Below are 13,113 nucleotides of genomic sequence, written 5' to 3' on the forward strand. Positions count from 1 at the left end.
CTTTCCCTTTCCCCTCGCCCCAGCAGCTGTGCAGTAAAAGCTTGTGTAAATGGAGTTAAAATGAGGAATCTTCAGAGAAGGGTAACAAGGGTGCATTGGAAACCCATAAACAATTGGCTGTATTTTCCAAAAGGAAAATGTCAGGTTTGTGTTAGCATGCTTGTGGTTAGGTGTGTCCGCAGCAGAGTTGGCTTTCCTTCTAGTTTAGGAACCTGGCAGCCAGATGTGGTATACCTTGGAAAGAAGTACTGGCTGCTCTTGATTGTGTAGTGTCTTCATTCTGAAGTTTGAATTCTGTTGGCTTTTGAGTATAATTTCCTTGATTAGGTTGATTTCCTTTTTGTTTTGGTTTCATGTTAATTCAGGAAGCATGTTTCAGTTCAGACAGATGAATTTCAATGGAGCAGGTGGTGGTATTCACCTCTGATTTTTTGTCTTCTGAGTGTGTAGACTAAGCTTTAGTCATGTTGTATCTCCTCTTTTGGAGAGATCTTGTGTGTAGTGTGGGTTCAGAATGGGAATAATCACAAACTGTGATGTCAGGGCAGGAAGGAGCCTTGAGGAGCAGATTCGAGCAATTGATCACTGCATCATTACTGTGTGGTTAAATTCATGAGGCTGAGCTGTATAGAGCACATAATGTGGACAACAGCAGTCAGTGTTGTAGATAGTCTGCTCTTCCAAGGACTGCTGGAGCCATGTAGGTACATATCCCAGCTTTCTGCAAGTCATTATTTGCTGGGCTAACTGTAAAGCAGTATTTGCATTAGTGGAAACAAGGGAATATTGTGTTGGAGATTGATTTTTAGAAATACAGTTTAGAGTTATCTATTTAAATATAGCTGTTTCTCTTGGGACATTTAGCACAAGTTTTGCGAATAATAAAATGTAGCTTCTGCCAGGAGTTGCCTTGTAGCTTCTGCTGGTGAAGTGTATCCCAAATTTCTGAAGAAAACCAAATAAATCAGGGGCTCTAGTTTGAGAACTGTTGCATGGCTCACTACCCTACTTCCATGTTGTAGGAGTGTTTCTCAGGAGCTGTCGGAGACAATCCTCACCATGGTAGCTAACTGCAGCAATGTCATGAACAAAGCCAGGCAACCACCACCTGGAGTCATGCCCAAAGGACGCCCGCCCAGTGCTAGCAGCTTGGATGCCATCTCTCCTGTACAGGTAGATGAATAATGTGATGTGTTTTTAGAAGCTGGTGTTTTACCACTAGATCCACTGCACTATTTGAGCACTTTCTATCAGGACTAAGTAAAACATGATCTGGCTCCCTCAGTTTTATGCTTGCATGTCTAGATAACTTGCTTGCAACTGCAGAATAATGCCTGAGGGTTGTAGGTCAGAACTGTCTTCATGAATGCCTGTAAGATAACTGAAGTATAGCAGAATAGTAGCACTGAGGAGGGATAGAGATTTGGTTTATTTAAAATAAGTGTTTCCTTTGAAGTGCTAAAATGTACTAAGACTTGTGAAAATTAAGCACTGCCTTTGAGCTTCATGTGTCTTGTTTGTAGCTTCACTGGCCAAGCACCAGTGCTAGAGCATAAAGACTTGTTATAACTGGGGTTCTTCAGCTCTCCACTGCTCTTTTAAAAACAAGGTACATTTAAGCTACTCCCTACCACTCATCATCCCTTCCTCCTCTGAGAGCAACACATTACAGACAGGTTTTGTGTTTAGCTATTATGTTCAATATCAGATTTTAACGCAGTTACAAGTGTTTTCACATGCAGTAGTGGCAATCCAGCATTTAAGAATGTCTGAAGCATCAGTAGATTACTTAAACTAAATACAGAGAGCAGTTTCCTTGTAAACTGTTGCTTTATTGAAGTTCCTCATCAGATGTACCAGATATCTTGGCAACTTGCTGCAAATAACTGCTGTGAATAAATGGAGCAGCAGATGTTGTCTGCAGTCATGCTGTCTTTTGGGTAGGAAACAGTTTTTCTGCTGTTGCTAGTCAAGAGCTCTTAACTTACTGCTTTGTCAGCTGGTATTGTGCCTCCTTCCTACTTATCATCCAGGTATTAATGTGAAGACTGCATTCAGGTATTTAGCAGTGAAAACTGGGCATAACAGTTTTCATAATAGTCAAAAATACTCAGTAAGCTTGATCTGAAATAGCCTTTAAGTCTTGGGGTGATGTCTAGGTTGTAAACTGCAGAGCATAAACTAGTACAAACATGCTGCTACTTAATGAGCATTTGCTGTTGTTAAACTTAGGTGGAGACTATGGAACAATTGGCCTTTTTGTAAAACCTCTGATAGAATAGGAGTTTATGGGATTGTATAATTAAAAATGAAACAGCATTCTGTAGACAGATCTTTTTTGGGGTGATCTGTATGACTTGAGAATCATGCAGTAAACATGCAAAAGAGCTCGTCTCAGGAATGTCTTGATACATTGCTGTCTCTATACAAAACCTGCCAAAAATCAGCCTTATTTTAGGGTTCATGGATGTCTGTGTATAATTTTCCTTTCTTCAGATCGACTCGCTTGCAGGAATGGCATCTCTTAGCTTAGGTGGCTCAGCGGCTCCTCACACCCAGAGCATGCAAGGCTTCCCTCCAAACTTGGGCTCTGCATTCAGTACTCCACAGTCACCAGCAAAAGCGTTCCCCCCTCTTTCTACCCAAAACCAGACAACAGGTTTCAGTGGCATTGGAGGACTGTCTTCACAGCTTCCAGGTACTGCTATCCAGTGGAGTGGTTTGTATTTATGACATACTGGAACTAAGGCACTATTACTGCTGTGGTTGGAAATTACTGGGCTGACAGTTCTGTGTCACGTGGGAGGGAATTGCACAGTCCTTGCTCCTAGGTTGCTTCTGAAACTTCGGAATGTTGAACTGCAGTAGGTAAATGTTTGAGAATCAAGAGGGGCAAATTTTGACAGATTTTGGTAGCTTTATTTTATGCTAAGACAGATATGAAGAATTGCATGAGAGAAAACTGCTTGATATTAAACAGTTATGAGGTTCTAGAGCTCGGAGTTGGAAACAAGTGCCTGGAGTGATGAGTGTGTACTGTAGAGGGTACAACTGAGATTACCAGCTGTTTGCTTTTTAATAGGAGGTCTGACTATGGGTTTCCGTTTCAGTAGGTGGTCTTACTACGGGTAGCCTGACTGGCATAGGAACTGGAGCCCTGGGCCTTCCTGCGGTGAACAATGACCCCTTCGTGCAAAGGAAGCTGAGCACATCTGGACTGAACCAGCCTACATTCCAGCAGAGTAAGATGAAACCTTGTAAGTGGTAGTGTTGTCTGTGGCTGTGAAGTGTGACTGTGTTCTGCAGTTAATCTGCATTTCCTTCAATGGAGGCTTGGATCTGTAGGTGGTAAATGTTAGAAGCTGTGAAGTGGCTCTTGTATTATGCCATTAGTCTGGAAAAGGTGCTTCTAAACTCTGTATTGGAACCTTGCCAAGTGGCTGGGGTGAGAGTTAAAAAGCTGTTAGCATAAAAACAAAGCATGGTGGATTTGTATGAGCAGTGTTTGTGTAATTTTTTGTTGTGCTGTGTTTTGAACAGAAGTTTTGTCCTTGTTACGGAGAACTGTATGCATCTGGTAAGAGGGTGATTTGGGGTTTGTAACAAGGTTAAACAAAGCTACTTGGAGTAAGGTGCTCTTGCAGCAGAGAACTTGACAGATGAAGCAGTGAATCAGACTGCAAAAATGGGGTGCATATAAGACTAACAAAAGTTGGTGGGGAGATGGTTTCTGAAAGGAATAACTTGGTTCGTAATACTGAGCCATTATCCTTTATTCATTTATGCCTCTGAAGTATGCTCACAACTAAATGTTCAATCAATCAGCTGTTGCCTTTAGGAGGCTGTCCTGGGTTCAGCAGTAGCTGTTATTTTTCTCCTGAGTAGCTGGTGCAGCACTGTGTTTTGACTTTAGACCTGGGAACAACACTGATAACACCAATGTTTTAGTCTGACCAAGGACTTTCTGAGCCTCATGCTCTGCCAGGGGGGAGGGGAAGCTGGGAGGAAGCAGAGACAGGACACCTGACCCAAACTAGCCAAAGAGGTATTCCATACCACAGCACGTCATGCCCGGGATGTAACGGGGAGTTACCCGGAAGGGCTAGGGCATGGCAGGGTTGGACGAGGTATTGGTTGGTGCTCGGTCGGGTGGGGTTGGGCGAGTTATCGGTCGGCAGGTGCTGAGGTGTTGTATTCTTTCCTCTTGTTATTTGCTTTATCATTATCATTATTGGTGGTAGCAGTAGTGATTTGTGTCACACCTTAGTTACTAAACTGTTCTTATCTCAACTCATGGGAGTTGCATTCTTTTTGATTCTCCTCTCCGTCCCTTCAGGAGTAGGGGAAGGGCAAGAAGGGGGGAAGTGAGTGGACGAGCTGTGTGGCTCAGTTTAAACCACGACAGAGGCATAGCCATATGCTAAACCTTCCACACTCATCATACTGTGTGTTTCCTTTGATAGCTCCTCCATGAAAGCAAAGTTACTGATCTGTACAGATGGAGGCAGCTGTATTGACCATTGGTTTATATTTTTGGGCTTGAACATCACAGAATCACAGAATCACAGAATCCCAAGGGTTGGAAGGGACCTAAAAAGATCATCTAGTCCAACCCCCCTGCAAGAGCAGGGTAACCTACAGTACATCACACAGGAACTTGTCCAGGCGGGCCTTGAATATCTCCAGTGTAGGAGACTCCACAACCCCCCTGGGCAACATCCAGTGCAAACTTGCTATTGTGGTTTAAGCCCAGCCGGTAATTCAGAACCATGCAGCTGCTCGCTCACTCTGCACCCCGTCCTTCTTCCTCCCCCTGCTCCTGGAGGGATGGGGAGGAGAATTGAAAGAATGTAACTCCCGCGGGTTGAGATAAGAGCAGTCCAGTAACTAAGGTATAACACAAACCACTGCTGCTACCACCAATAGTAATAACAATAAGGGAAATAACAAGGGAAGAGAATGCAAGCGCTCACCAGCTGCTGACTGATAGCCAGCCTGACCTGAGCAGTGATCTAGCCCTTCCGGATAACTGCCCTCAGTTTGTATACTGGGCATGATGTGCTATGGTGTGCAATACCCCTTTGGCTAGTTTGTGTCAGGTGTCCTCTTTCTGCTTCCTCCTGGCTTCCCCTCCTCCCTGGCAGAGCATGAGACTGAGGAGGGCCTTGGTCAGAATAAACACTACTGAGCAGCAACTAAAAACATTGGTATTATCACCGCTGTTTCCAGGCTGGAAGTCAAAAACACAGCACTGCACCAGCTACTAAGGAGAAAATTGACTTCTACTGCTGAACCCAGGACACTTGCTCAAAGCTCACTCACTCACTGGCCTGAAAGTTTGTGTGAAAGTTTGTCTGCTCACTAGTGTTGTGTAGCATGCTTTAGTCTGTTTGCATTCATCTAGGTCAGGCATCAGCTGAGGTTAGTTTGGGATGCAGTGGATTCTAGGCATGCATCAGTAGGAGGTTAATCCTATCTTAGGATACAGTTCTTTCACATAAAGGCGATACATTGTATATGTATTTTTAAATAACAGTTCCCGACTACTGGAAAGATTAAATACCCTGCTTTTCAAGAAAACCAGCAGGTTCTGTATAGATTGGTCCAAGAGTTGAATAGGACTCCATGAAATCCTGGCTACCTCAAGTTGTTCTGAACATGATACCTGTTCCCTTTTTTAACAGCTGACTTATCTCAGGTGTGGCCAGAGGCTAATCAGCACTTTAGCAAAGAAATAGATGATGAGGCAAACAGCTACTTCCAGCGTATTTACAACCATCCACCACATCCAACCATGTCTGTAGATGAGGTGAGTTCCCTTCAGTAGCATTTGCACCACTTGTCCAGCGACTTGCTATAAACTTCATGGTAATTATCCCTTCTTGTATTAGTCTTAGTGGAAAATAATAAAGGGCTTGTGGTGGATGCTTGCATCATTGCTTTTTTGTTTGGTTGAAGTTGTATATTTCTAAGACAGGATGATTTTACAGTAAACTTGCACTTGGTTGCTACATTCAGCTTTGACTTCAGGTGTCCAATTAACACTCTGAAATGTTGCTGAGTACGAAGAATTCAACATGGAGTGGAAGCTTGCGTGTTCAAAATAACTGATAAAGTGTGCCTTTAAGCAGTCTCTATAAGTTACATTTATCGTGAATATATTTGTTTTTAAAGCATCTAAAAATGACTACAACCTCCAAATATATGAAGGTGCCTGAAGTTCTGCTTTCAGAGCTTTGATTATTATTTTGGTTAGTCTCAGAGTAATTGTCGGTCTCATGTACTCTTCGAAGTACTTCAACTTTATTTGAATATATTTGTGTGGCTGTGAATTATGGAAGCGCTGAACATTAATTTTCATTTTGCTAATTTTGAAGCAATGGAGTAGGCAGCCACATAAAAGTTCATGTGAAGACAGTTACTGGAAAGAAATGGGAGATAATTGAAGCCTGGAGAGGAGGCTTATTGTAGCAGTGTAGCGTCTGCAAGCTAACATGAGGGGTTTTGAAGCAGCTATTTTGCAGTCAAGCATGTGGTCTTGCAGTTTACCTTAACAGCTACAGTCACTCTTGAAACCTGAAGATGCAGAAGAGCTGAAATAAAGCAGATCTGTTGGTAACAATTTCCCATTTCTTTGCAGGTCTTGGAAATGCTGCAGAGGTTTAAAGACTCCAACATTAAACGAGAGCGAGAAGTGTTTAACTGTATGCTGAGGAACTTGTTTGAGGAATACCGCTTCTTTCCCCAGTACCCAGATAAAGAGCTGCACATAACAGCCTGCCTCTTTGGTGGTATCATAGAGAAAGGACTGGTTACTTATATGGCACTGGGCCTGGCCCTACGCTATGTTCTTGAAGCCTTACGAAAGCCTTTTGCGTCCAAAATGTACTATTTTGGTATTGCTGCACTAGATAGATTTAAAAATAGGTAAGTGTAGGAGTTGATAATATTTTAACAAGGCATTACATGTACTGTTACACCTTGAACCTGCTCTGATTATGCAGTACGAGAGTGCTTATATGTGCTAGAAATTTACACATCTCAACTTCAGGATTACTTTAAAGATATGCTGTACTGAAACAAAATGTGCTAATGTACTAGTTAAAGGGTGACTTTTTAAAATCATAATTTTCAGTGTGGTACTTGTATAAATGCAGGGTAAAGTGAGATGTTGAAACTACATAGTGAGCTTGTTGACAAAACTAATTCAGTGAAGTGTTGAGTTAGATGAAGTTGTCAGCTTGTTAGAAGCAGGGTGAATGTAATTTCTCTTTACAGGTGCATTCTAATGAAGTGCTGTTTTCACTATTAATTGCTGAAAGCTGGCTAGGAACTAGCTGTAGGACTTTGGTTTAATATAGAAATATCAAGTATGCCAAAAAGTATCTCAAAAATTAAGGCTTTCTCAAAGCTTTTACTGGATTGTGAAGAGAGGAATCTCTCAAGGCAGGCTGCTGTAGTAGGCAGGGTTATATACCCATGAGGAAAAATCCCCATTCTGGAAGAAGATACTTGAACTTGAAAAGCATTAGAAAGCTTCCTGGAATTAGTTATGAGAAGAAATGTGTGAACTCATAAGCAAGGAGCTTGTTATCTTCTAGCCCTGTTCTCCTGTTCATCTGCCCTGGAGTATTTAATCTGTAATAAAAGCTGTTGTTTGCAGCTTTTGTGGATGGATATTGTGTTGTGGAGTTAGCTGAGCAGAATGAGTAGAGACTCTTAAGGCTATCATACTTGAGACATAGCCATATGCTTTTCTGAAGAACCATTTTAAGCATGACATAAAGATTTTACTCTCAGTGAGTAGTAGCAGCAGCTAACATTCACAAGTGGAACTATAATAATTAGTGTGCATAGGTGAAGCTTCTGTCTCAGGTGTTAGGAGTACTCTGGATTGCTGTTTAAAACACACTGAGCCAAACTATAAATGACTTATCCAGCAATCTTGCTGCAAAAACTGAATATAAATACAATTGTATGCTCAGTCAGAAGCATAGAGGTGTAGGATGAGTTTCTGTGAATAAACCTTGTGTTTTGCTGTTAAATGAATTAATTTCAAATAGGTTTTGCGACAAAAAGTACCTCGTAGAAGATGCTTTGTTTATAGCACAGCTGTGGCGAGGAGTCCAGAAGTAATTCTGTGATGCAGCATGGGAATGAGACACCAGTGTTACATTTGTATTTCTCTGTAATATTGTCTGACCAAGGTTTATGCTTTTGACTGATAAATGTTTTGTTTGACAGGTTGAAGGACTATCCCCAGTATTGTCAGCACTTGGCTTCTATTAGTCACTTTATACAGTTCCCGCATCACTTACAGGAGGTGAGTGTTTGTGTCAGCACACTGTCTTTCTATGATTTTAAATTCTTTTGAGCAAATTCCTGTTTTCCTTTTGAACCATAATCTCATTTGTCACAGTTTTAGGCAGTGTACATCCACAGAATTAAATACCTTTTCTTTGAAGGTTTTGCTGTGGGATAGGTTGGGCAGGTGAAGGTGGTTATATGATACCTCTTTTGTTTCCGTAAATATGTTTGGGTTGCTTATGTAGAATTAACAGCCTGACTATAACTGCATGACCAACCAGTGCACATACCTGTTCACAGAGGTTTTCAGGTGCTTCAGTAAATTCATATTCCAGTCCCTTAAGGATTTTGAATTTTCCTATAAAATAGAGGACATTCAGATATGGTTTTAGTTTCATACTCAGATCTGCTGAAATAATCCACATAAAGATGAGGAAAAGTAAGAAAAATTTCATTCCTGAAGGTCTGATCAGAGTAATTGGAATACCCCGTAGTCCATAGCAATGTTGGTCAGTGTCTGACTCAAAGCTGCTTTCATTGATAAAAATACAGAAAAGCTAATCCCAGTGGCAGAGCTTGAGAGCATGATCTAAGGAAAAAGGTCAGCCCTAACGTGAAGGTAGAGAGGCCATCTCTCCAGAGCTGCACAGTCCAATATGGGCTGAAACCTCTTAGTGAAACTGTTTGATGTTACCAATTTCTGGGCACATTTATTACAATGAGGAAGAAACTAATTTTCTACTGTGGAAGATGTAAAATTTGGAAGTTGGCCATTTCAGAACTATGGTTTGCTTACTAATTGTGAACTTCAGACTTTACCATGTCTATGTAGCTGTAGAAGTCCTTGGGGAAGACTTCGTACCTACTTGGTATGTAGCTGCATGGAATCATAGAATGGTTTGGTTTGGAAGGGACTTTAAAGCTCATCCAGTTCCAACCCCCTGCCACAGGCAGGGACACCTTCCACTAGAGCAGGTTGCTCCAAGCCCCGTCCAACCTGGCCTTGAACACTGCCAGGGATGGGGCAGCCCCAGCTTCTCTGGGCACACTGTGCTAGTTTCTTGATACTCAAACATTTCTCCTAGGCTCTTCCCTTCTTTTTTGCTGCTATCCCATGCCTGCAGAGGTGGGGTTTTTTGGGTAGTGCTTTGTAGAATTTTAAGGATGTCAAGTCTCTTGATGTTTGATGTCAACCTGTTGAGGTCAGAGGTAGAGCTTGAGGCTCCTCTCCAGTGAGAAAGTAAGTTAATGGTGACAAGATCTGCTTTATAAGGCTAAACTTGTAGTTTGCAGATTCTCTTAATGGCATTAATGTCAAGTAAAGATTGTTGGCAAACCTTTATATTACTCATGCTAAAACTGAGCCTGTTGTTCTGTAGCTGCATGTGAAATTTTTTATGTGCTTGTTCATTCTTTTTCAGTACATAGAGTATGGACAGCAATCCAGAGATCCTCCTGTGAAGATGCAGGGTTCAATCACCACCCCTGGAAGTATTGCACTTGCCCAGGCTCAGGCCCAGGCCCAAGTTCCAGCAAAAGCTCCTCTTGCTGGCCAAGTCAGCACTATAGTTACCACCTCAACCACCACCACTGTTGCAAAAACCATTACAATCACCCGACCAACTGGAGTGAGCTTCAAGAAAGACGTGCCAGTAAGTAATCTGTCACATCAGTGCCTTTACTGGGGCTTGAGAACTCTTGTTGCTCACTAAACCACATTTGACCTGGCACTTCTAACTGCATTAGGTTTTTAAAATCTTTAGTCGATTCCATAAACAAACCTCTGAACTCAAAGTCATTACAGGGTTGCCTGAGGGTCTATAGAGCTGTTACTGTGTGGTAACTGATGCACTGTGAAGTCAAGCCCATCTTGCTTCCTTTACTGTGTTTGTATAGTTCTCTTAAAAGAAGCTTCTTAAGTTGAAGGAGGTAAAACCCAAAGGTAGCTAAAAGTGCTGTGAACAAACTGGGGGGAGAGTCCATAGTGTAGCTGTTAATGTCTTTCACACCTCATTGTTATGTAGATAGTAGCATTCTTTTGCAGAGTACTGATCCTGGTTTGTAGAGTAAGAAACCCCCTTGGCTTCATTAGAGTGCTGCTGAAGATGAGACTGAAACTGTAGGTGTCACCTGATGAAGCTCAATTCTTTATTTTCACTTGACAACAGAGCAAGTTTCTTTCAGTGTCGCCTCAAGGTATTGTCTATTTTTAATTTCTTGTTCTCCTTCCAGCCTTCCATTAATACTACCAACATTGATACGCTGTTAGTAGCAACAGATCAAACTGAGAGAATTGTGGAACCTCCAGAGAATGTCCAGGAAAAAATTGCTTTCATCTTCAATAACCTGTCTCAGTCAAATATGACACAGAAGGCAAGTATGGAAGAACTCTAGTAAAATCAATTTTTTATGCATTTCTGGAAATCTGTTCTAAAGTGGTGGGTGATTTTGTGTTTCTACTAAAAATCCAACTTGCAAAAAATTGGGAAGGAGCACACTGTAAAATTGTAGTTTCCAACACTCTGCTTGAACCTCTTTGGAGATAAAATTTTTCAGGGAACGGAGAGCTGGGTAAAAGATAGCTGTTCTTCATCATCTTTCTCCTGCAAGTTTCCTTGCTTCTGTATAGCCAGATCCTTTGTACTGAAGTGTTCTAGGTCAGTAATGCTCTGTTTTCAGGAAAGGACTTCTGTTAGATGCCCAGAGTAATTGCTGGATAGTCCTTCTTGATGTTTTTGTCATTTGAAATAACTATAAAATACTGATGCAAGTTTCTGAAAAACATTAATACAAGTTTGAACATTCACATCATAAGTGTGCTGGGTACCATTTAATGTTGTAGGGCTCAGCTGATGGACTTGTGTTTCAAGCTGGATTTTTATGAACCAGTGGAGATCTTCAGTACTATAGCCAGCTGAGCTGTCTGTCTGGTGGACAGACATAGGTTAAACCTAAGATGTCTGCATTTATTTTGCAGTTACCTGATAAAAAGCTGAGTGAGGGAGAGGTAAATCATTATGTCGTGCTGATGTTATGATTGTCCTTATTGATTGAGCAGATCTTCAGATAATGAGATGCTAATTTCAGTACATTTTTAAAAAACAACTTTAGTGTTAAAAGCAATTGACTGATCTTGACCATGTTGGTCAGAGCCAACCCCAGAAGTTCTTGGTCATCACTTTACGTTTTCTGTGGCTTGCTTTTTCTTTGGTATGGAGACAGGTTGAAGAGTTGAAAGAAACGGTGAAAGAAGAGTTCATGCCTTGGGTATCGCAGTATCTTGTGATGAAGAGAGTCAGTATTGAGCCCAACTTTCACAGCTTATATTCAAACTTCCTTGACACACTTAAGAATCCAGAGTTTAATAAAATGGTTCTGAATGAAACCTACAGAAATATCAAGGTTGGTAGCACAAGTTTTCTAATACTTAGGTAGATTTAAAGATTTAGGAGTGTGCTGTTTTCCTCCTGCTGTTTGCTTACTGTGTTACTGATCTTCAAAAATATACTTGCTGATCATTCAAAAATCTACTTGATAGCTTAAAATTGAACTAACAAGTTACCTTTATGAATACTAAATTCTTCTGGTTTCAGTCAAGAATGTACCAAAATCTTAACTCAGTTGTATAACGAGAAGGCAAATCTGCATTTAAATTCATTTATGTACGTAGACTCTAAATTTGTGTGGGGCTTGCAGATTATAACCCAGGGGAAAATTGCTTATGGTCTAGTTCTTTTATATGGGGAAAGTATAGAGATTAGAAAACTGTAGGATTAGAAAAGTATAGGATGCAACAATCAAAATTTACTAGAGGGCTAAGATAAGGGGAGGAGGAGGGAGAATCAGTAGCTCAGAAGAGATGAGGGGGTAAAACAAGTTTGTCAAGCAAGCACTATTTTTAAACCTGTTGGTGGAATTTCCTTACCACCATGGGTTACGCTGTAGTGCAAAAGAATCTCTTGGCTCTTCACAGCACAGCTGACCTTGCTCTGTTCAGCTTGTGCTCCTCTAAAGCTAAGGAACAGAAGTAACAGCAGAATACTTGTGGAATTATATATGTCTTGAAATAAGAAATTATTTCCTAGGAAGTGCAAACTGTAGCCTTCAGGTGTGTGGTGAAGCATTAAGAAGTCGCACTGCCTTGACAAGTTAGTTTATTAAGCAAGTGGTCATAGCAGTCTTGACAAAGTAAATGGGAAAGTGTAACCCTCATTTTCGACTCTCTTGAAAGAAAGGGATTTTGAGATCATTACAGAGCAGATTTATAGGGTGCTGCCTTGAAGTGAAGGCTGCTCTTGATTAGCTCTGTAATATGAGTGGAGCTCAGAACTTCATGTTCCAAAACTTTACATCTTCAGTCAGATAAGCTGTTGGATTTGGGTTTTGGGTTGGATTATCTTCTGGTTGTTGCTTGAGTTGCATTTTTTTCATTAGGTGCTACTGACATCAGATAAAGCTGCAGCAAACTTCTCAGACCGTTCCTTGCTAAAGAACCTTGGTCACTGGCTGGGAATGATTACGCTTGCTAAAAATAAGCCCATCTTGCATACGGTGAGCTTTTGCCTTTATTGGTTTGTTTGGTGGGAATTGGTATGCTGTTATGGGGCAGCATAGGCTACTGGGGACATTTTATCACCTTACGGGTGCCTCTTTTTTGTGCTAACGGCAATGTATGATTCCAGAGTTAGTCCCTTGAGACTCCTAAATATTTTTTTAATATCAGAAAAGTAAACAGTAAAGCACTTGCGAAAATAAATTAACAAATCCCTTGTAAAAGTGTGTATCTGTAAATCTTTGCTCAAGAAG

The 13,113-nt window shown here is 41.1% G+C and overlaps 1 protein-coding gene and 2 non-coding genes across 9 annotated transcripts in view; all 3 read left to right on the forward strand.

Moving 5' to 3' along the window:
• Positions 1-13,113, forward strand: part of CNOT1 (CCR4-NOT transcription complex subunit 1) — a 62,393-nt gene that overhangs the window by 29,084 nt on the left and 20,196 nt on the right. For 2 of the 7 annotated variants that reach the window (XM_065663987.1, XM_065663988.1), the window contains exons 17-26: positions 1,023-1,173; positions 2,497-2,698; positions 3,111-3,257; positions 5,685-5,809; positions 6,641-6,927; positions 8,245-8,323; positions 9,729-9,959; positions 10,540-10,680; positions 11,530-11,709; positions 12,742-12,858. In XM_065663987.1, the coding sequence (XP_065520059.1) occupies positions 1,023-1,173; positions 2,497-2,698; positions 3,111-3,257; positions 5,685-5,809; positions 6,641-6,927; positions 8,245-8,323; positions 9,729-9,959; positions 10,540-10,680; positions 11,530-11,709; positions 12,742-12,858 (1,660 nt within the window). The remainder of the gene's footprint in view (positions 1-1,022; positions 1,174-2,496; positions 2,699-3,110; positions 3,258-5,684; positions 5,810-6,640; positions 6,928-8,244; positions 8,324-9,728; positions 9,960-10,539; positions 10,681-11,529; positions 11,710-12,741; positions 12,859-13,113) is intronic. The other 5 variants (XM_065663991.1, XM_065663992.1, XM_065663989.1 and 2 more) reach the window with 3 other exon arrangements.
• LOC136006114 (small nucleolar RNA SNORA50) lies at positions 1,487-1,617 on the forward strand. Its single transcript, XR_010608976.1, has one exon. It is a non-coding gene; the product is annotated as a small nucleolar RNA SNORA50 (small nucleolar RNA).
• LOC136006113 (small nucleolar RNA SNORA46) lies at positions 12,196-12,334 on the forward strand. The gene has a single exon (XR_010608975.1). It is a non-coding gene; the product is annotated as a small nucleolar RNA SNORA46 (small nucleolar RNA).

Source organism: Lathamus discolor, chromosome Z (assembly GCF_037157495.1).
Source record: "Lathamus discolor isolate bLatDis1 chromosome Z, bLatDis1.hap1, whole genome shotgun sequence".
NCBI lineage: Eukaryota > Metazoa > Chordata > Aves > Psittaciformes > Psittacidae > Lathamus > Lathamus discolor.